We start from the raw sequence: 21,283 nt of genomic DNA, 5'->3' as shown, positions 1-21,283 counted from the left end.
TTTCTTCAACTGAATCACCAACGACAATTACTACTTTATCAACAAATGGAGAAACCACTACTTCTGTTCCAGAAACATCAACAACAGGCCAAACAAGCTTGCCACCTCTTACTTCTACCACAGTGACAACTGAAAGTTTAACAACAGATGTAACAACTGCACCATCAACTTCACTATTACCTACAACAAGTATGTTGCAAGAAACAACTTCGTCTCCAACAATAAGCCAAACAACAATTAACCCTCAGTCTTCCACTACTCTTGCTATAACTACAAGTCCTGAAGCAACTACAACAGGAACAGAAACAAGTACTAGCTCAGCAACAACCACCGTGGTGCCATTAACTTCTTCAGAGGCTACACAATCAACTAAACTGGAAACAACCTCAAAAGCAACAGCATCAACCACTGTTCAAGAAACAACATTTTCTTCAACTGAATCACCAACGACAATTACTACTTTATCAACAAATGGAGAAACCACAACTTCTGTTCCAGAAACATCAACAACAGGCCAAACAAGCTTGCCACCTCTTACTTCTACCACAGTGACAACTGAAAGTTTAACAACAGATGCAACAACTTCACCATCAACTTCACTACTACCTACAACAACTTTATTGCAAGAAACAACTACGTCTCCAACAGTAAGCCAAACAACAGTTAACCCTCAGTCTTCCACTACTGTTGCTATAACTACAAGTCCTGAAGCAACTACAACAGGAACAGAAACAAGCACTAGCTCAGCAACAACCACCGTGGTGCCATTAACTTCATCACAAGCCACACAATCAACTAAACTGGAAATAACCTCTGAAGCAATAGTATCAACCACTGTTCAAGAAACAACAGTTTCTATAACTGAATCACCAACGACAATTACTACTTTATCAACAAATGGAGAAACCACAACTTCTGTTCCAGAAACATCAACAACAGGACAAACAAGCTTGCCACCTCTTACTTCTACCACAGTGACAACTGAAAGTTTAACAACAGATGTAACAACTTCACCATCAACTTCACTATTACCTACAACAACTTTATTGCAAGAAACAACTACGTCTCCAACAGTAAGCCAAACAACAGTTGACCCTCAGTCTTCCACTACTGTTGCTATAACTACAAGTCCTGAAGCAACTACAACAGGAACAGAAACAAGTACTAGCTCAGCAACAACCACCTTGATGCCGGTAACTTCTTCAGAGGCTACACAATCAACTACACTGGAAACAACCTCTGAAGCAATAGTATCAACCACTGTTCAAGAAACAACAGTTTCTACAACTGAATCACCAACGACAATTACTACTTTATCAACAAATGGAGAAACCACAACTTCTGTTCCAGAAACATCAACAACAGGCCAAACAAGCTTGCCACCTCTTACTTCTACCACAGTGACAACTGAAAGTTTAACAACAGATGTAACAACTTCACCATCAACTTCACTATTACTAACAACAACTTTATTGCAAGAAACAACTACGTCTCCAACAGTAAGCCAAACAACAGTTAACCCTCAGTCTTCCACTACTGTTGCTATAACTACAAGTCCTGAAGCAACTACAGCAGGAACAGAAACAAGTACTAGCTCAGTAACAACCACCGTGGTGCCACTAACTTCTTCACAAGCCACACAATCAGCTAAGCTGGAAACAACCTCTGAAGCAATGCTGTCAACGACTGTTCAAGAAACAACAGTTTCTATACCTGAATCACCAACGACATTGACTGTTTTATCAACAAATGGAGAAACCACAACTTCTGTTCCAGAAACATCAACAACAGGCCAAACAAGCTTGCCACCTCTTACTTCTACCACAGCAACAACTGAAAGTTTAACAACAGATTTAACAACATCACCAACAACTTCACTAATACTAACAACAACCCCTATAACAACTGTATTGCAAGAAAAAAGTACGTCTCCAGCAATAGGCCTTACTTCAGTTAATCTTCAGTATTCCACTACTGATGCTTTGACCACAAGTGCTGAATATACTAAATCAGGAACTGAAACCAGTACAACCACCACTGTTTTTCACTTAACTTCTTCAGAACTTGCACAATCAACTGAACCGGAATCAACTTTTTTGTCTACTAAATTAACAACTGAATCGTTAACAGTCAAAACCACTCCAGAATTAACAGGTAAGTCATGGTGATGATAACACAGACAATATGCACACACTACTGAACAAACTAGTGGAACAGTTACATAAAGTTCAATCTAGTGGAAGAGTTACATAAAGTTCAAACTAGTGGAACAGTTACAGAAAGTTAAATGTTGCATTTTTAACATTTCCTACTTTAGACCTTTTGCAGATTAGGTCCCTCAGTGATAACAGAAATTATGTTTTCTGCGGTAGAAATTATTGTAAAGAAGGAAGAGGGTATCTGCGCTTAACACACTTTGCACCATAACGGATGAAAATCACACCAGAAGCAGTATAAATTTACATGCTGAGGATCTTACACTCACAGTTCTTGTCAATTTACACAGCAGATATTTTCTCAGCAAATGTATGAAATTTATTAAAATCTCATGCACTCTAAAGTGCAACAGTTTGTTCCAAAATGAACACATAGTGCGAATGTCATTGCATTTTTTTGGTATGTGGGAATGTAACTGAAGACATACAGTACAATGAAAAGAGAGTAGACAAATGAAATTCTGGGAAACTAAGGATTTAATTCATTATTATTCTCACAGACTAGTTTAACATGATAAAAATCAATAATGATATTCAGAAACATAACAAGGTCCTTAATAGTCCTAAATAAACATTTTAGTTATTATATTTCTAATATGTATCTTGATAATCGACAGTGTGCAGAATGTGCATATAATATGCCATAAATGTTGTGTCATTTGTATCAGGAGTCGTCCGGCTGGTCGTACCCAAAGTGGAATAGAGATCACTTATCCCTTACAGTTTCCGTGATTAGAAATTTGGAAAGTTTGCTAAATATTTGCATTACTCTATTTATTGTAGCCAAGTAATGCTTGTAATTTACCAGTTAGCATTTATTTTACCACTCACGTTCTCATGTTTTATGAACATCCTAAACTGACACATCTCCATCACTCATATGTGCTTATGGCACTAAATCATGGCCCATTCAACAGATTGAGACTGATTGCAGTTTTATAGATAGTGAAAACACAGGGAGATCAAATGTTCAGAGATCTAGAAGAAGGCAGACCACTCTCTGATCTTGAGCTTCTTTATTCCCATGAGCTATAAATGTAGTAGAAGTCCAACTTGCATTAATTATAAACTGATGATGGCATTACTAGCAATTTTCCACCATCATTTTGTATGATGGGCCTCTTTCACTCGTCCGTTTATTTCCAGTACCAGAAAAATGATACTGGAGATATCCGTATTCATGTGGCTGCCGGGAAAAAAGCGCTACAGTAAGCGCTGTTCCCCGCTTGCGTGTACTGAATACGGCTCGCTTCATTCTCCCCTGCTCTGCCGGCGACGGGCGAGAGCAGAAAATAATGATGAAAATTATATTAACGTCAGAACGATAACAGCAGGTGGGGGCTTTTGGGACTATTACTCCCATCATCCGACACCTACTGCAGCTAATAACAGTGACAGCAGGAGAGGAAGATCGGGGTACTCCTCACTGGCTGCCTATGCTAGAACTAAATAAATGAATTAAAAACCCGGCATGGGTTCTACCTATTATCTTTAACCAACCAGGCAAAATTCACAGCCGGGGGCTGCAACCCTCAACTGTCATCTTCAGAAAGGCTGATTATCAAGAGTAAAAACACCTATCCATTACTAATGCTATATTTGTATTGTAAGTAAAGACACAGACAGAATAAAGTCTTTGATTATAAAATAAACAAAACACAATTTTCCTTTTTTATTTAAAAATAACAAACATAGTTATACTCACCTAACACCTAATTCCACTGAAGCCCTTCATCTCCTGTAACAAAAATAAAATAAAAAAACAACAATATACCATACCTGTCTGTCGTTGTGTCCCACGTCGTTATCCATGTCTGGGGGCTAAATAGTTTTCAACCTGGATGGTGCCAAGAATAACAAGGAGAATAAGGAGTTTTTACGTATAAAAATGTATATTTTATTATATATAGTATAAATAAGTATCTCAAAAATACAAATACAATGACAATTTATCAATATAGAATAAATAGATGATCAAACTAGGTGTGAGCACAAAGTGATCGCTAGATGACCAGAACTGACTATTGTGCAGCAATTCAAAAACTGATATTAGACTCACAGATAAGCATGTGCTAAATAATTCTAAGTAGTCCTATATCAGGTAAGTATGGCGATAAATGTAATGTAACGGTGCTAACCGCGCGTATATTAAATTCACAGCGCCAAAAAATTCTGAATAGTCCTATGTCAGGTGAGTATAGTAACAAATAGAATATAGTAGTACTGACCGCGTTTGTATTACAGCGCTAGTCTACCCATTCCTAAACATATTACCAAAAAGACACCAAGTAATGGAGCCGCACATAGGACAATAAGAAAGATATATTAGGATTATTTACCCATGGTGTTTAGGTAGTCAGTCCTGGAGGCGATCGCTCTCCCCGACGCGCGTTTCGCAAGACACAAGTCTCGCTTCCTCAAGGGGCGTGGTCTAACAGGGGTTTACGTCAGCTTTAAATACCATCTATTTCCGGTCACATGGTTATGGACCGGCAAATAGCATGACGCCTCCGATCGTGAGTATAAGCGCCGTATTCAATCTGCACAGTCTGACAGCAAACACCATGTACCTGCCGGGAGCAGCGGCCGGCACCAAGACGCATGACACCCGACAGGCAACAGGAGGCCACCGACAGACGGTACAGCCGAAGACAGCTGTGCTATCATAAAAATACGATCGGATAGGTTTAACACTTGTTTCCATATTGAAATACAAAAACATACTATACAAAATAGAAAAAACTAAAACGACGATATGATGAATGTATGGGCAGCCATACATAATTAAAGTGCATAGGTGAACTCATAAAAAGTGTACAATGAAAGAACCATAATTATCACATATAATACGATACAAATGTAATTATTATTACAAACAATGTGTTATTATAAAAGTGTAATCACAATGAATGAAATTGTATATCAATTTGTTAATAAAAATACAAAACAAATATATTATAAAGAATAATACAATGAGTGTGATCTTCAAGGTGAACTCCGAATAAATAAATGTGATGAGTTGCCAGCCATACAAAAACATCAATCGCCATGAATCTAAAATTGAAGCAAAGAGAGGAAACAATGAATAAAAACACAATAAACATGGATTAAAAACCACCATAAGACCAACACACAAAAAACCGGAAATAGATGGTATTTAAAGCTGATGTAAACCCCTGTTAGACCACGCCCCTTGAGGAAGCGAGACTTGTGTCTTGCGAAACGCGCGTCGGGGAGAGCGATCGCCTCCAGGACTGACTACCTAAACACCATGGGTAAATAATCCTAATATATCTTTCTTATTGTCCTATGTGCGGCTCCATTACTTGGTGTCTTTTTGGTAATATGTTTAGGAATGGGTAGACTAGCGCTGTAATACAAACGCGGTCAGTACTACTATATTCTATTTGTTACTATACTCACCTGACATAGGACTATTCAGAATTTTTTGGCGCTGTGAATTTAATATACGCGCGGTTAGCACCGTTACATTACATTTATCGCCATACTTACCTGATATAGGACTACTTAGAATTATTTAGCACATGCTTATCTGTGAGTCTAATATCAGTTTTTGAATTGCTGCACAATAGTCAGTTCTGGTCATCTAGCGATCACTTTGTGCTCGCACCTAGTTTGATCATCTATTTATTCTATATTGATAAATTGTCATTGTATTTGTATTTTTGAGATACTTATTTATACTATATATAATAAAATATACATTTTTATACGTAAAAACTCCTTATTCTCCTCGTTATTCATGATTCGTTTGAGTTTCGTATATCTAATAGCATTTTCAGTGCTGGTTCTTTTATATGCTGGATGGTGCCAAGTTGCGACCGTTCAGGCTGAGAACCACTGGTGAATGAGCTGCTATGAGCGCACATCATTGACCAGCGGTGACATCATCACTGGCATTTCCCCACAGTCCTGAGTTCACCGCAGTTCAGCCTGGCCTCAATGATGTCACCACTGGTCAATGATGAACATAACTGTGTTTGCTATTCTTAAATCAAAAAAATGAAAAGTGTGTTTTGTTTTATTTATAATAAAAGACTTTATTCTGGCTGTGTTTTTATTTACAATACAACTATAGAATTAGTAATGGATAGGTGGTGTCTTATAGACACTTCTCCATTACTAAGCCGTGGGCTTTATGTCACCTGAAAATATAAAGGTGACATCAACCCCACAAATATGAACCCCACTTGCCACCACTAGGGTTGAGCGAAACGGGTCGATCATTTTCAAAAGTCGCCGACTTTTGGCTAAGTCGGCGTCTCATGAAACCCGATCCGACCCCTGTGCTTGTCGGCCATGCGGTACGCGACTTTCGCGCCAAAGTCGCGTTTCAATGACGCGAAAAGCGCCATTTCTCAGCCAATGAAGGTGAACGCAGAGTGTGGGCAGCGTGATGACATAGATCCTGGTCCCCACCATCTTAGAGAAGGGCATTGCAGTGATTGGCTTGCTGTCTGCGGCGTCACAGGGGCTATAAAGGGGCGTTCCCGCCGACCGCCATCTTACTGCTGCTGATCTGAGCTTAGGGAGAGGTTGCTGCCGCTTCGTCAGAAGCAGGGAGAGCGTTAGGCAGGGTCCACTAACCACCAAACCGCTTGTGCTGCAGCGATTTCCACTGTCCAACACCACCTTCGGTGTGCAGGGACTGTGGAAGCTATTTTTTTTTTTTTTTCCCCTCAGCGCTGTAGCTCATTGGGCTGCCCTAGAAGGCTCCGTGATAGCTGTATTGCTGTGTGTACGCCACTGTGGAAACCAACTGCTTTTTTCAAAGCACATATCCTCTTGTTCCTTCCTTTCTGCACAGCTATCTTTTTTGTTTGTCCACACTTTTTATTTAATTTGTGCATCAGTCCACTCCTATTGCTGCCTGCCATACCTGGCTTACATTACTGCAGGGAGATAGTAATTGTAGGACAGTTTTTTTTTTTTTTTTTTTTTTTTTTTGTGGGAGATTAAGATTGGCATTTCTGCTACAGTGCCATCCCTGTGTGTGCCATCTCTCACTGAGTGGGCCATAGAAAGCCTATTTATTTTTTCCGTGATTTGTGTTCTAAAATCTACCTCAACACAAAAACACTACATCAATCAGTGGGAGAAAAATATTGGCCTCAGTCAGGGCTTGTGTGCCACTGCTGTGTGTGCTATCTCTCATTCAGTGGGCTATAGCAAGCCTATTTTTTTTTTTTTTTTTTAATATTATTTGGTTTCTAAAGTCTCCCTGAAAAAAAAAAAAAACCTAAAAAAACAGTGGGAGAGTAATATTGCCCTTTCAGCTTGTGTGCCAGTCTTGACTCCTGGGTGTGCCACCTCTCTCCCTCTCATTCAGTGGGCCATAGAAAGCCTATTTATTTTTTTTAAAAAATATTATTGGGTTTCTAAAGTCTCCCTGAAAAAACAAAAAATACATAAAAAAACAGTGGGAGAGTAATATTGCCCTTTCAGCTTGTGTGCCAGTCTTGACTCCTGGGTGTGCCACCTCTCTCCCTTTCATTCAGTGGGCCATAGAAAGCCTATTTATTTTTTCCGTGATTTGTGTTCTAAATTCTACCTCAACACAAAAACACTACATCAATCAGTGGGAGAAAAATATTGGCCTCAGTCAGGGCTTGTGTGCCACTGCTGTGTGTGCTATCTCTCATTCAGTGGGCTATAGCAAGCCTATTTTTTTTTTTTTTTTTTTTTTTTTTAATATTATTTGGTTTCTAAAGTCTCCCTGAAAAAAAAAAAAAAACCTAAAAAAACAGTGGGAGAGTAATATTGCCCTTTCAGCTTGTGTGCCAGTCTTGACTCCTGGGTGTGCCACCTCTCTCCCTCTCATTCAGTGGGCCATAGAAAGCCTATTTATTTTTTTTTTTTAATATTATTTGGTTTCTAATTCTCCCTGAAAAAAAAAAAAAAACCTAAAAAAACAGTGGGAGAATAATATTGCCCTTTCAGCTTGTGTGCCAGTCTTGACTCCTGGGTGTGCCACCTCTCTCCCTCTCATTCAGCGGGCCATAGAAAGCCTATTTATTTTTTTTTAAAAATATTATTGGGTTTCTAAAGTCTCCCTGAAAAAACAAAAAATACATAAAAAAACAGTGGGAGAGTAATATTGCCCTTTCAGCTTGTGTGCCAGTCTTGACTCCTGGGTGTGCCACCTCTCTCCCTTTCATTCAGTGGGCCATAGAAAGCCTATTTATTTTTTTTTTTAAATATTATTGGGTTTCTAAAGTCTCCCTGAAAAAAAAAAAAAAACCTAAAAAAACAGTGGGAGAGTAATATTGCCCTTTCAGCTTGTGTGCCAGTCTTGACTCCTGGGTGTGCCACCTCTCTCCCTCTCATTCAGTGGGCCATAGAAAGCCTATTTATTTTTTTTTTAAAATATTATTGGGTTTCTAAAGTCTCCCTGAAAAAAAAAAAAAAAACCTAAAAAAACAGTGGGAGAGTAATATTGCCCTTTCAGCTTGTGTGCCAGTCTTGACTCCTGGGTGTGCCACCTCTCTCCCTCTCATTCAGTGGGCCATAGAAAGCCTATTTATTTTTTTTTTAAATATTATTGGGTTTCTAAAGTCTCCCTGAAAAAACAAAAAATACATAAAAAAACAGTGGGAGAGTAATATTGCCCTTTCAGCTTGTGTGCCAGTCTTGACTCCTGGGTGTGCCACCTCTCTCCCTTTCATTCAGTGGGCCATAGAAAGCCTATTTATTTTTTCCGTGATTTGTGTTCTAAATTCTACCTCAACACAAAAACACTACATCAATCAGTGGGAGAAAAATATTGGCCTCAGTCAGGGCTTGTGTGCCACTGCTGTGTGTGCTATCTCTCATTCAGTGGGCTATAGCAAGCCTATTTTTTTTTTTTTTTTTTATATTATTTGGTTTCTAAAGTCTCCCTGAAAAAAAAAAAAAAACCTAAAAAAACAGTGGGAGAGTAATATTGCCCTTTCAGCTTGTGTGCCAGTCTTGACTCCTGGGTGTGCCACCTCTCTCCCTCTCATTCAGTGGGCCATAGAAAGCCTATTTATTTTTTTTTTTAAATATTATTGGGTTTCTAAAGTCTCCCTGAAAAAACAAAAAATACATAAAAAAACAGTGGGAGAGTAATATTGCCCTTTCAGCTTGTGTGCCAGTCTTGACTCCTGGGTGTGCCACCTCTCTCCCTTTCATTCAGTGGGCCATAGAAAGCCTATTTATTTTTTCCGTGATTTGTGTTCTAAATTCTACCTCAACACAAAAACACTACATCAATCAGTGGGAGAAAAATATTGGCCTCAGTCAGGGCTTGTGTGCCACTGCTGTGTGTGCTATCTCTCATTCAGTGGGCTATAGCAAGCCTATTTTTTTTTTTTTTTTTTATATTATTTGGTTTCTAAAGTCTCCCTGAAAAAAAAAAAAAAACCTAAAAAAACAGTGGGAGAGTAATATTGCCCTTTCAGCTTGTGTGCCAGTCTTGACTCCTGGGTGTGCCACCTCTCTCCCTCTCATTCAGTGGGCCATAGAAAGCCTATTTATTTTTTTTTTTAAATATTATTGGGTTTCTAAAGTCTCCCTGAAAAAACAAAAAATACATAAAAAAACAGTGGGAGAGTAATATTGCCCTTTCAGCTTGTGTGCCAGTCTTGACTCCTGGGTGTGCCACCTCTCTCCCTCTCATTCAGTGGGCCATAGAAAGCCTATTTATTTTTTTTTTTTAATATTATTTGGTTTCTAATTCTCCCTGAAAAAAAAAAAAAAACCTAAAAAAACAGTGGGAGAATAATATTGCCCTTTCAGCTTGTGTGCCAGTCTTGACTCCTGGGTGTGCCACCTCTCTCCCTCTCATTCAGCGGGCCATAGAAAGCCTATTTATTTTTTTTTTAAAATATTATTGGGTTTCTAAAGTCTCCCTGAAAAAACAAAAAATACATAAAAAAACAGTGGGAGAGTAATATTGCCCTTTCAGCTTGTGTGCCAGTCTTGACTCCTGGGTGTGCCACCTCTCTCCCTCTCATTCAGTGGGCCATAGAAAGCCTATTTATTTTTTTTTTAAAATATTATTGGGTTTCTAAAGTCTCCCTGAAAAAACAAAAAATACATAAAAAAACAGTGGGAGAGTAATATTGCCCTCTCAGCTTGTGTGCCAGTCTTGACTCCTGGGTGTGCCACCTCTCTCTCTCTAATTGTGGGCCATAGAAAGCCTTTTTTTTTTTTTTTTTTAATATTATTTGGTTTCTAAAGTCTCCCTGAGAAAAAAAAAAAAATAAATTAGGTGGGAGATTAATATTGACATTAGTGCTTGAGTGACAGTCCTGCGTGTGTGTCATCTCTGTGATTTTGTGCCACAGAAAACAGAGTGTGTAACATTGTGCCTGATTTTCCTTGTGGTCTCACCAACCTGTTAAGGGATATTGAAATCATACTGAAGTTATAGCTCACCGTGTAAGTTGTTTGACAGCAACAAATAAAGTTACTTTGGTTAAGATTTTAAAACAATGAGGAAGTCTGGTGCAAGAGGTCGTCGTGGGCGTTCATTGTCAGCTGGTAATGATGGTAGTGGTAGAGGAGCATCAGGTGGTCGTGGGGATAAAAATATTCCACCTAAGTCTGGAGCTGTGGAGCCAGTTTCGTCGTCAGGCTACACAAGGCCTCGAACGCTCTCTTTTCTGGGAGTAGGAAAACCGCTTTTAAAGGCGGAGCAGCAACAGCAAGTTTTGGCTTACATTGCAGACTCAGCCTCTAGCTCTTTTGCCTCCTCTTCCGAAACTGGTAAATGTAAAAGCAGCGCGTCGCTTGTGGATGTTCACGGTCAGGGACAAGTCGCTTCCTTGTCCTCCTCAGCAAAAACTACAACAAGAGAGAAGGATGCAGCAGGCGACACAACGGGTCACTCCATGGAGCTCTTTACACATACCGTCCCTGGCTTAGAAAGTGAAACATTTAACAGGCCATGCCCATTACAAGTATATTCTGACATGGAGTGCACTGATGCACAGCCACAGCCAGAGTACTATGCTGCTCCTTTGACTCAGACCACCACATTGCCCTCTCAGGGTACAGATCCACAATCAGACCCTGATGAGACTATGTTGCCCCGCCACGAACGCTATACCACCGACCGACACAGTGACACAGACGAAGTTGCACACGAGCTCGAAGAGGAGGTAATAGATGACCCAGTTATTGACCCCGATTGGCAGCCATTGGGGGAACAGGGTGCAGGCGGCAGTAGTTCAGAAGCGGAGGTGGAGGAGGGGCCGCAGCAGGCATCAACATCGCAACAGGTTACATCTGCCGGGCCCGTATCTGGCCCAAAACGCGTGTCAAAGCCAAAACCTGTTGGAGCACAGCGTTGCCATCCGGTTAAAGCTCAGTCTGCAATCCCTGAAAAGGGATCCGAGTCTAGGAAGAGTGCAGTCTGGCATTTTTTTAAACAACATCCAACTGATCAGCGCAAAGTCATCTGTCAAAAATGTTCAACTAGCTTAAGCAGAGGTCAGAATCTGAAAAGTCTAAATACTAGTTGCATGCATAGACACTTAACCACCATGCATTTTCAAGCCTGGACTAACTACCAAACGTCCCTCAAGGTTGTAGCACCCTCGGCCAATGAAGCTAGTCAGCAACGCAACATCCCTTCCGTCACTGTAAGGCCACCATTTTCCGCACCACAGGCAGTATCTGTGCAGGTTTCTTTGCCAGCCAAAAGCAGTCAGGGTCAGGGAATCACCAGTTTTGTAGGAGGAAATATTGCATCTAGGGCACCGGCGGAAACAATACCGTCTCCAACCGTCTCTCAGTCTGCCATGTACACCGGCACACCCGAAAGTTCCACGATCTCCAGCTCTCCAGTCCAGCTCACCCTACATGAGACTCTGGTTAGAAAAAGGAAGTACTTATCCTCGCATCCGCGTACACAGGGTTTTAACGCCCACATAGCTAGACTAATCTCGTTAGAGATGATGCCCTACCGGTTAGTTGAAAGCGAAGCTTTCAAAGCCCTGATGGAGTACGCTGAACCACGATACGAGCTACCCAGTCGACACTTTTTTTCCAGAAAAGCCATCCCAGCCCTGCACCAGCATGTTAAACAGCGCATCGTCCATGCACTCAGGCAATCTGTGAGTACAAAGGTGCACCTGACTACAGATGCATGGACCAGTAGGCATGGCCAGGGACGTTATGTGTCCATCACGGCACACTGGGTGAATGTGGTGGATGCAGGGTCCACAGGCGACATCAATTTAGGGACAGTTGTGCCTAGCCCACGGTCTAGGAAACAGTTGGCTGTAGGCGTTCGCACCCCCTCCTCCTCCTCCTCCTCGTCCTCCTGCAGAAGCTACAGCTCTTCCACAGAACGCAGTCTGCCAACCACTCCATCGGCAGATGACACTGTTGCACACCAGTTGTCCCATTATGGGCCAGCTACTGCCAAGCGTCAGCAGGCTGTATTGGCTATGAAGTGCTTGGGCGACAATAGACACACCGCGGAAGTTCTGTCCGAGTTCTTGCAACAAGAAACGCAGTCGTGGCTGGGCACAGTAGATCTTGAGGCAGGCAAGGTAGTGAGTGATAACGGAAGGAATTTCATGGCTGCCATCTCCCTTTCCCAACTGAAACACATTCCTTGCCTGGCTCACACCTTAAACCTGGTGGTGCAGTGCTTATTGAAAACTTATCCTGGGTTCTCCGACCTGCTCCTCAAAGTGCGTGCACTTTGCTCACATATCCGACGTTCGCCTGTACACGCCAGCCGTATGCAGACCTATCAGCGGTCTTTGAACCTTCCCCAGCATCGCCTAATCATAGACGTTGCAACAAAGTGGAACTCAACACTGCACATGCTTCAGAGACTGTGCGAACAGAGGCGTGCTGTTATTTATTTGTGGGAGGATACACGGGCAGGCAGTAGGATGGCAGACATGGAGTTGTCAGGTGTGCAGTGGTCTAAGATACAAGACATGTGTCAAGTCCTTCAGTGCTTTGAGGAATGCACACGGCTGGTTAGTGCAGACAACGCCGTAATAAGCATGAGCATCCCCCTAATGCGTCTGCTGATGCAAAGTTTGACGCACATAAAGGAGCAGGCGTCTGCACCAGAGGAAGAGGAAAGCCTTGATGACAGTCAGCCATTGTCTGGTCAGGGCAGTGTACAGGACGAGGTAGCGGGCGAAGAGGAGGTGGAGGACGAGGAGGATGATGGGGATGAGTATATTTTTAATGCCGAACCTTTCCCGGGGGCACAGGAATTTGGTTGCGTGTCACGGCCGGGTTCTGGTTTTTTGAGGGACACAAGTGACGTAGATTTGCCTGCAACTGCCCCTCAACCAATCACAACCGGAGATTTGACAACTGGAACTTTGGCCCACATGGCGGATTATGCCTTACGTATCCTAAAAAGGGACACACGCATTACGAAAATGATGAACGATGACGATTACTGGTTGGCCTGCCTCCTTGATCCACGCTATAAAGGCAAATTGCAAAATATTATGCCACATGAGAACTTGGAACTAATATTAGCAACCAAACAATCAACTCTTGTTGACCGTTTGCTTCAGGCATTCCCAGCACACAGCGCACGTGATCGTTCTCACACGAGCTCCAGGGGGCAGCAGACTAGGAGTGTTAGGGGTGCACACATCAGAAGTGGCATTGGACAGAGGGGTTTTCTGACCAGGTTGTGGAGTGATTTTGCTATGACCGCAGACAGGACAGGTACTGCTGCATCAATTGAAAGTGACAGGAGACAACATTTGTCCAGTATGGTTACTAACTATTTTTCATCCCTTATCGATGTTCTCCCTCAACCGTCATTCCCATTTGATTACTGGGCCTCCAAATTAGACACCTGGCCAGAATTGGCAGAATATGCATTGCAGGAGCTTGCTTGCCCGGCAGCAAGTGTCCTATCAGAAAGAGTATTCAGTGCTGCAGGTTCAATATTAACCGAAAAAAGGACTCGTCTGGCTACCCAAAATGTTGACGATCTAACATTCATTAAAATGAACCACAACTGGATTTCGAAATCTTTTGCCCCACCTTGCCCGGCCGACACCTAGCTTTCCTATGAAAAGCTCTTGCCTGTGAATTACTTTTCTAATGTCTAATTTGCTGCAGCTGATTGTACAGCATACGACATGTTTACACCTCCCTAAATGGCAAAACTCCCCACACGGGGCCGTGGTATCGCGACTTGGCGCAAGCACCCGTGAGACTGCTGTTTGTCTGAAGAGGTGGGTGTGCTCGCTTTTGGTTGACGGCATTGCTACTGGGTCCCTCATAGTACAATGTAGTGTCTCTGGCGGTGGTGGTGCGCACCCAACGTCAGACACACCGTTGTAACATGAGGGGCCCTGGGGCGGTCCCGCCGGCCTCAAGAGAGTTCCCCCCTACCCCAGCTCAAAATGTGCTCTACCACGTGCAAAATTATGTCGCACAGCTCCACCAATCTTTAGTCTATTCGCTGACATCATTCAATGTCTGGCACTGACAATACAAATTTGTAGACATCTATGATGCAACTTAAAGTAGTCTGTGTCTGTGTCCTATATTGGCACCATTAAATAGTTACTGCCAAATTACTATGTCAGAAACTCAGTAGATGAGCCCACCCCTGTACCTAAGTATGCCACCTTTTTTTTTTGTTTTGGTTGTTTTGCGAGACATTAACATCTATTTATATTTTGGGAGTACTGGGACAGACACTCCTTGCACTACTCCTCCACTCACCACCAAGCTGCCTGTGTATCCATGTAACCGCTGTAAAACTGCCATGAGCCTATTGTTTGTTATTTTAGGCCTTTGATAGCCTGTCTGCGGCCCCTACTTGCAATACTCCTCCACTGACCACCAAGCTGCCTGCCCGTGTATCCATGTAACCGCTGTGAAACTGCCATGAGCCTATTGTTTGTTATGTTAGGCCTTTGATAGCCTGTCTGCGGTCCCTACTTTAAATACTCCTCCACTGACCAGACCACTGCTGCCCGTGTACCCCTGGAACCAATTATAAAGTGCCTACAGCCAGCCCATTTTCTTATGTTAGGCCTTTGAAGCCTGTCTGCGGTCCCTACTTTAAATACTCCTCCACTGACCACCAAGCTGCCTGCCCGTGTATCCATGTAACCGCTGTAAAACTGCCATGAGCCTATTGTTTGTTATTTTAGGCCTTTGATAGCCTGTCTGCGGCCCCTACTTGCAATACTCCTCCACTGACCACAATGCTGCCTGGAGTGCCTGCCTGTGTATCCATGTAACCGATGTAAAACTGCCATGACTGCCTACTGTTTGTTATTTTAGGCCTTTGATAGCCTGTCTGCAGCCCCTACTTGCAATACTCCTCCACTGACCACCAAGCTGCCTGCCCGTGTATCCATGTAACCGCTGTGAAACTGCCATGAGCCTATTGTTTGTTATGTTAGGCCTTTGATAGCCTGTCTGCGGTCCCTACTTTAAATACTCCTCCACTGACCAGACCACTGCTGCCCGTGTACCCCTGGAACCAATTATAAAGTGCCTACAGCCAGCCCATTTTCTTATGTTAGGCCTTTGAAGCCTGTCTGCGGTCCCTACTTTAAATACTCCTCCACTGACCACCAAGCTGCCTGCCCGTGTATCCATGTAACCGCTGTAAAACTGCCATGAGCCTATTGTTTGTTATTTTAGGCCTTTGATAGCCTGTCTGCGGCCCCTACTTGCAATACTCCTCCACTGACCACAATGCTGCCTGGAGTGCCTGCCTGTGTATCCATGTAACCGATGTAAAACTGCCATGACTGCCTACTGTTTGTTATTTTAGGCCTTTGATAGCCTGTCTGCAGCCCCTACTTGCAATACTCCTCCACTGACCACACCAATGCTGCCCGTGTACCCCTGGAACCTATTTAAAAGTTCATAGAGCCTAGTTATATATTTTATTTACTATTAATAAGGCCATGATGGACTACGCTGTACCACGCTACAAGCTAACCAGTCGACACTTCTTTTGCGAGAAAAGCCATCCCAACCCTCCACCAGCATGTAGAAGACCGCATTGTCCATGCACTCTGGCAATCTGTGAGTACAAAGGTGCACCTGACAACAGACGCATGGACCTGTAGGCATGGCCACGGAAGATTACGTGTCCATTACGGCGCAATGGGTTAATGTGGTGGATGCATGGTCCACAGGGGACAGCCTACTAAGTCTGTCTGCAGTCCCTAATTCAAATTGTCCTCCACTGTCTAAATCGGAACTTCCACCTTCTGGCTTTCGGCCTATAGTATCAGAAATTAAACTGCATTTGGCCTTCAACTTTGGTTAGGGCCTACTAACGGCTTCTGCCCCTCCCTGGTGTTGCCCTCAACTAAATAAAGCTGAGCTTCAACCTTCCGGCTCTCATTATGTGGTTTAAAAAAAAAAAATGGTGGTTAGGGCCTACTAACGGCTTCTGCCCCTCCCTGGTGTTGCCCTCAACTAAATAAAGCTGAGCTTCAACCTTCTGCTCCAAATTACCATTTTAAAAAATGCAATAGGCTTTTCAGGCCTACTAAAGGTGTCTGTCTGTGTGCCCCTCCCTGGTGTTGTCCTCAACTAAATAAAGCTGAGCTTCAACCTTCCGGCTCTCATTATGTGGTTTTAAAAAAAAAAATGGTGGTTAGGGCCTACTAACGGCTTCTGCCCCTCCCTGGTGTTGTCCTCAACTAAATAAAGCTGAGCTTCAACCTTCCGGCTCTCATTATGTGGTTTTAAAAAAAAAATGGTGGTTAGGGCCTACTAACGGCTTCTGCCCCTCCCTGGTGTTGCCCTCAACTAAATAAAGCTGAGCTTCAACCTTCTGCTCCAAATTACCATTTTGAAAAATGCAATAGGCTTTTCAGGCCTACAAAAGGTGTCTGTCTGTGTGCCCCTCCCTGGTGTTGTCCTCAACTAAATAAAGCTGAGCTTCAACCTTCCGGCTCTCATTATGTGGTTTTAAAAAAAAAATGGTGGTTAGGGCCTACTAACGGCTTCTGCCCCTCCCTGGTGTTGCCCTCAACTAAATAAAGCTGAGCTTCAACCTTCTGCTCCAAATTACCATTTTAAAAAATGCAATAGGCTTTTCCGGCCTACTAAAGGTGTCTGCCCCTCCCTGGTGTTGTCCTCAACTGAACAAAGCTGAGCTTCAACCTTCCGGCTCTCATTATGTGGTTTTAAAAAAAAAATGGTGGTTAGGGCCTACTAACGGCTTCTGCCCCTCCCTGGTGTTGCCCTCAACTAAATAAAGCTGAGCTTCAACCTTCTGCTCCAAATTACCATTTTGAAAAATGCAATAGGCTTTTCAGGCCTACAAAAGGTGTCTGTCTGTGTGCCCCTCCCTGGTGTTGTCCTCAACTAAATAAAGCTGAGCTTCAACCTTCCGGCTCTCATTATGTGGTTTTAAAAAAAAAATGGTGGTTAGGGCCTACTAACGGCTTCTGCCCCTCCCTGGTGTTGCCCTCAACTAAATAAAGCTGAGCTTCAACCTTCTGCTCCAAATTACCATTTTGAAAAATGCAATAGGCTTTTCAGGCCTACTAAAGGTGTCTGTCTGTGTGCCCCTCCCTGGTGTTGTCCTCAACTAAATAAAGCTGAGCTTCAACCTTCCGGCTCTCATTATGTGGTTTTAAAAAAAAAAATGGTGGTTAGGGCCTACTAACGGCTTCTGCCCCTCCCTGGTGTTGTCCTCAACTAAATAAAGCTGAGCTTCAACCTTCCGGCTCTCATTATGTGGTTTTAAAAAAAAAATGGTGGTTAGGGCCTACTAACGGCTTCTGCCCCTCCCTGGTGTTGCCCTCAACTAAATAAAGCTGAGCTTCAACCTTCTGCTCCAAATTACCATTTTAAAAAATGCAATAGGCTTTTCCGGCCTACTAAAGGTGTCTGCCCCTCCCTGGTGTTGTCCTCAACTGAACAAAGCTGAGCTTCAACCTTCCGGCTCTCATTATGTGGTTTTAAAAAAAAAATGGTGGTTAGGGCCTACTAACGGCTTCTGCCCCTCCCTGGTGTTGCCCTCAACTAAATAAAGCTGAGCTTCAACCTTCTGCTCCAAATTACCATTTTGAAAAATGCAATAGGCTTTTCAGGCCTACAAAAGGTGTCTGTCTGTGTGCCCCTCCCTGGTGTTGTCCTCAACTAAATAAAGCTGAGCTTCAACCTTCCGGCTCTCATTATGTGGTTTTAAAAAAAAAAATGGTGGTTAGGGCCTACTAACGGCTTCTGCCCCTCCCTGGTGTTGCCCTCAACTAAATAAAGCTGAGCTTCAACCTTCTGCTCCAAATTACCATTTTAAAAAATGCAATAGGCTTTTCAGGCCTACTAAAGGTGTCTGTCTGTGTGCCCCTCCCTGGTGTTGTCCTCAACTAAATAAAGCTGAGCTTCAACCTTCCGGCTCTCATTATGTGGTTTAAAAAAAAAAAATGGTGGTTAGGGCCTACTAACGGCTTCTGCCCCTCCCTGGTGTTGCCCTCAACTAAATAAAGCTGAGCTTCAACCTTCTGCTCCAAATTACCATTTTAAAAAATGCAATAGGCTTTTCCGGCCTACTAAAGGTGTCTGCCCCTCCCTGGTGTTGTCCTCAACTGAACAAAGCTGAGCTTCAACCTTCCGGCTCTCATTATGTGGTTTTAAAAAAAAAATGGTGGTTAGGGCCTACTAACGGCTTCTGCCCCTCCCTGGTGTTGCCCTCAACTAAATAAAGCTGAGCTTCAACCTTCTGCTCCAAATTACCATTTTGAAAAATGCAATAGGCTTTTCAGGCCTACTAAAGGTGTCTGTCTGTGTGCCCCTCCCTGGTGTTGTCCTCAACTAAATAAAGCTGAGCTTCAACCTTCCGGCTCTCATTATGTGGTTTAAAAAAAAAAAATGGTGGTTAGGGCCTACTAACGGCTTCTGCCCCTCCCTGGTGTTGCCCTCAAGTAAATAAAGCTGAGCTTCAACCTTCTGCTCCAAATTACCATTTTAAAAAATGCAATAGGCTTTTCCGGCCTACTAAAGGTGTCTGCCCCTCCCTGGTGTTGTCCTCAACTGAACAAAGCTGAGCTTCCACATTCTGGCTTTCGCCCTATACTATCAGATATTAAACTGCATTTGGCCTACTAGTGTGGTTAGGCCCTTGAAACAGTGTCTGCTGCTCTTGGGTTTGCTACTCCACTGAACAAAGCAATGCCGCCTGTTTAGTCCTGTTACCAATTTTGAACTGCATGTAGCCTACTTTATTCTTTGGCCCTATATCTGTTTCCTCCTCATCCTGCCCATTGCCCAGCCACTGCTAAATGAGTCTGCTGGTACATTGACCTAGACCACTACATTCCCCTTGTACTCTACACAGCCAGAATCTGTCCCTGCTGAAAGTAAGGTTCCCCTTCCCGCATGTTATACCACCTTACACAGGGACAAAGAGGAAGGTGCAGATGAAAGTGCAGGTTCCTTCATCAGGTGGGGGGGCATACTCGTTGGCGACGTCACTGGCACAGGGCCCCTCAGAGTACGCAAAAGTGTCGCTGCTGGTGGGAGGCGCCCCCGCCATGCAAACACACCGCCGTACTTTGAGGGGCCCTGTGCCAGTGGCAATGCGAACGAGTGGGCCCCCCCTGCTTGCTCAGGATCACAGCACTTGCAACTTTTAAATACTTACCTTTCCCTGCAACACCGCCGTGACGTAGTCCGCATTTCCTGGGCCCACGAAAAACTTGAGCCAGCCCTACTCCCCCCACAACTTTCCCCCAATTCCCTATGCCCAACTATTATTATACAGTTAATTAAGATTGGCAAGCTTCAGAAACAAGAATGGATGTTTTTGGCATTAAAATGGGCACTGTAGGTGTTTTCCTGGCCTCCACTCACTGCCGACTATGCTTCCCCATTGACTTGCATTGGGTTTCGTGTTTCGGTCGATCCCCGACTTTTAGCGATAATCGGCCGACTGCACTCGACTCGACTCTGGACAAAATCGGGTTTCCCAAAACCCTACTCGATCTTAAAAAAATGAAAGTCGCTCAACCCTAGCCACCACTACAGGGCAACAGGGAAGACCCGGGAAAAGTACCAGAATTGGCGCACCTACTTGATGACACCTTTTCTGGGCAGCTGCGGGCTGCTATTTTTAGGCTGGGGACCTATATCACTGGCCCCTTACCAGCCTGAGAGTACCAGTCCCCAGCTGTGAGCTTTAGCAAGGCTCGTTGTCAAAAATCGGAGAACCCTATACCGTTTTTTTTATTATTTATTTAAATAATTGAAAAAACAGCTTGGGACCCATCTATTCTTGATAACCAACCTTGCTGAAGCTGACAGCTGAAGGTTGAAGCCCTCAGCTGTGAGTTTTGCCTGGTTGGTTAAAAAATTGGAAGAACCCATGCCAGGTTTTTCATTCATTTATTTAGTTATATCGTAGGCGGCGGGTGAGGAATACCCCCATCATCCGCTCTTGTTGTCACTGTTATTAGTGGCAGCAGGTCTCGATGATGGGAGTAATAGTCCCAAAAGCCCCCACCTGCCATCATCATTCTGACTTTAATATCACTCTCATCATTCTCTTCTGCTTGTGCCGATCGCTGGCAGAGCAGGGAGAATGATGAGAGCTGTCTTCAGCACCCACCACCGGGGAACAACGCTTAGTGTAGCGCTTCTTCCCCGTTCCCTATGCGTGTTACATGGATGACATCAATGTGCAATGTTACGGCCGGCCGTAAAGCACAGCACAGCGGTGACGTCACCGCTGTGCTCTGCTTTTACTTTACGGCCAGCCGGAGCTCACAGTCAGTGCGGGAAGCAGACGGCCAGGGACCTGACGGACATCAGAAGGTGAGTATGTACTGTTTTTTTTTTACATTTACAATGGTAACCAGGGTAAACATCGGGTTACTAAGCGCGGCCCTGCGCTTAGTAACCCGATGTTTACCCTGGTTACCCGGGGACTTCAGCATCGTTGGTCGCTGGAGAGCTGTCTGTGTGACAGCTCTCCAGCGACCACACAGCAATGCTGCAGCGATCGGCATCATTGTCGATATCGCTGCAGCGTCGCTTAATGTGACGGTACCTTTACTGTCTCTCTCTCTCTCTCCCATAAGTTTTTATATGTCTCTCTC

At 43.5% G+C, this 21,283-nt stretch overlaps 1 protein-coding gene across 2 annotated transcripts in view; it reads left to right on the top strand.

Annotated features, from left to right (window-relative positions):
* The first annotated feature begins 1,152 nt into the window (after positions 1-1,152).
* The window catches only part of LOC143768115 (uncharacterized), a 46,977-nt gene continuing 26,846 nt past the window's right edge, over positions 1,153-21,283 (top strand). For both annotated transcript variants that reach the window (XM_077256896.1, XM_077256831.1), the window contains exon 1: positions 1,153-2,154. In XM_077256896.1, the coding sequence (XP_077113011.1) occupies positions 1,188-2,154 (967 nt within the window). In that variant the 5' untranslated portion in view covers positions 1,153-1,187. The remainder of the gene's footprint in view (positions 2,155-21,283) is intronic.

This window comes from Ranitomeya variabilis, chromosome 1, assembly GCF_051348905.1.
Source record: "Ranitomeya variabilis isolate aRanVar5 chromosome 1, aRanVar5.hap1, whole genome shotgun sequence".
Lineage (NCBI taxonomy): Eukaryota > Metazoa > Chordata > Amphibia > Anura > Dendrobatidae > Ranitomeya > Ranitomeya variabilis.
Note: the sequence above shows the minus strand (reverse complement) of the source record. Positions and strands in the feature narration are given on the sequence as shown.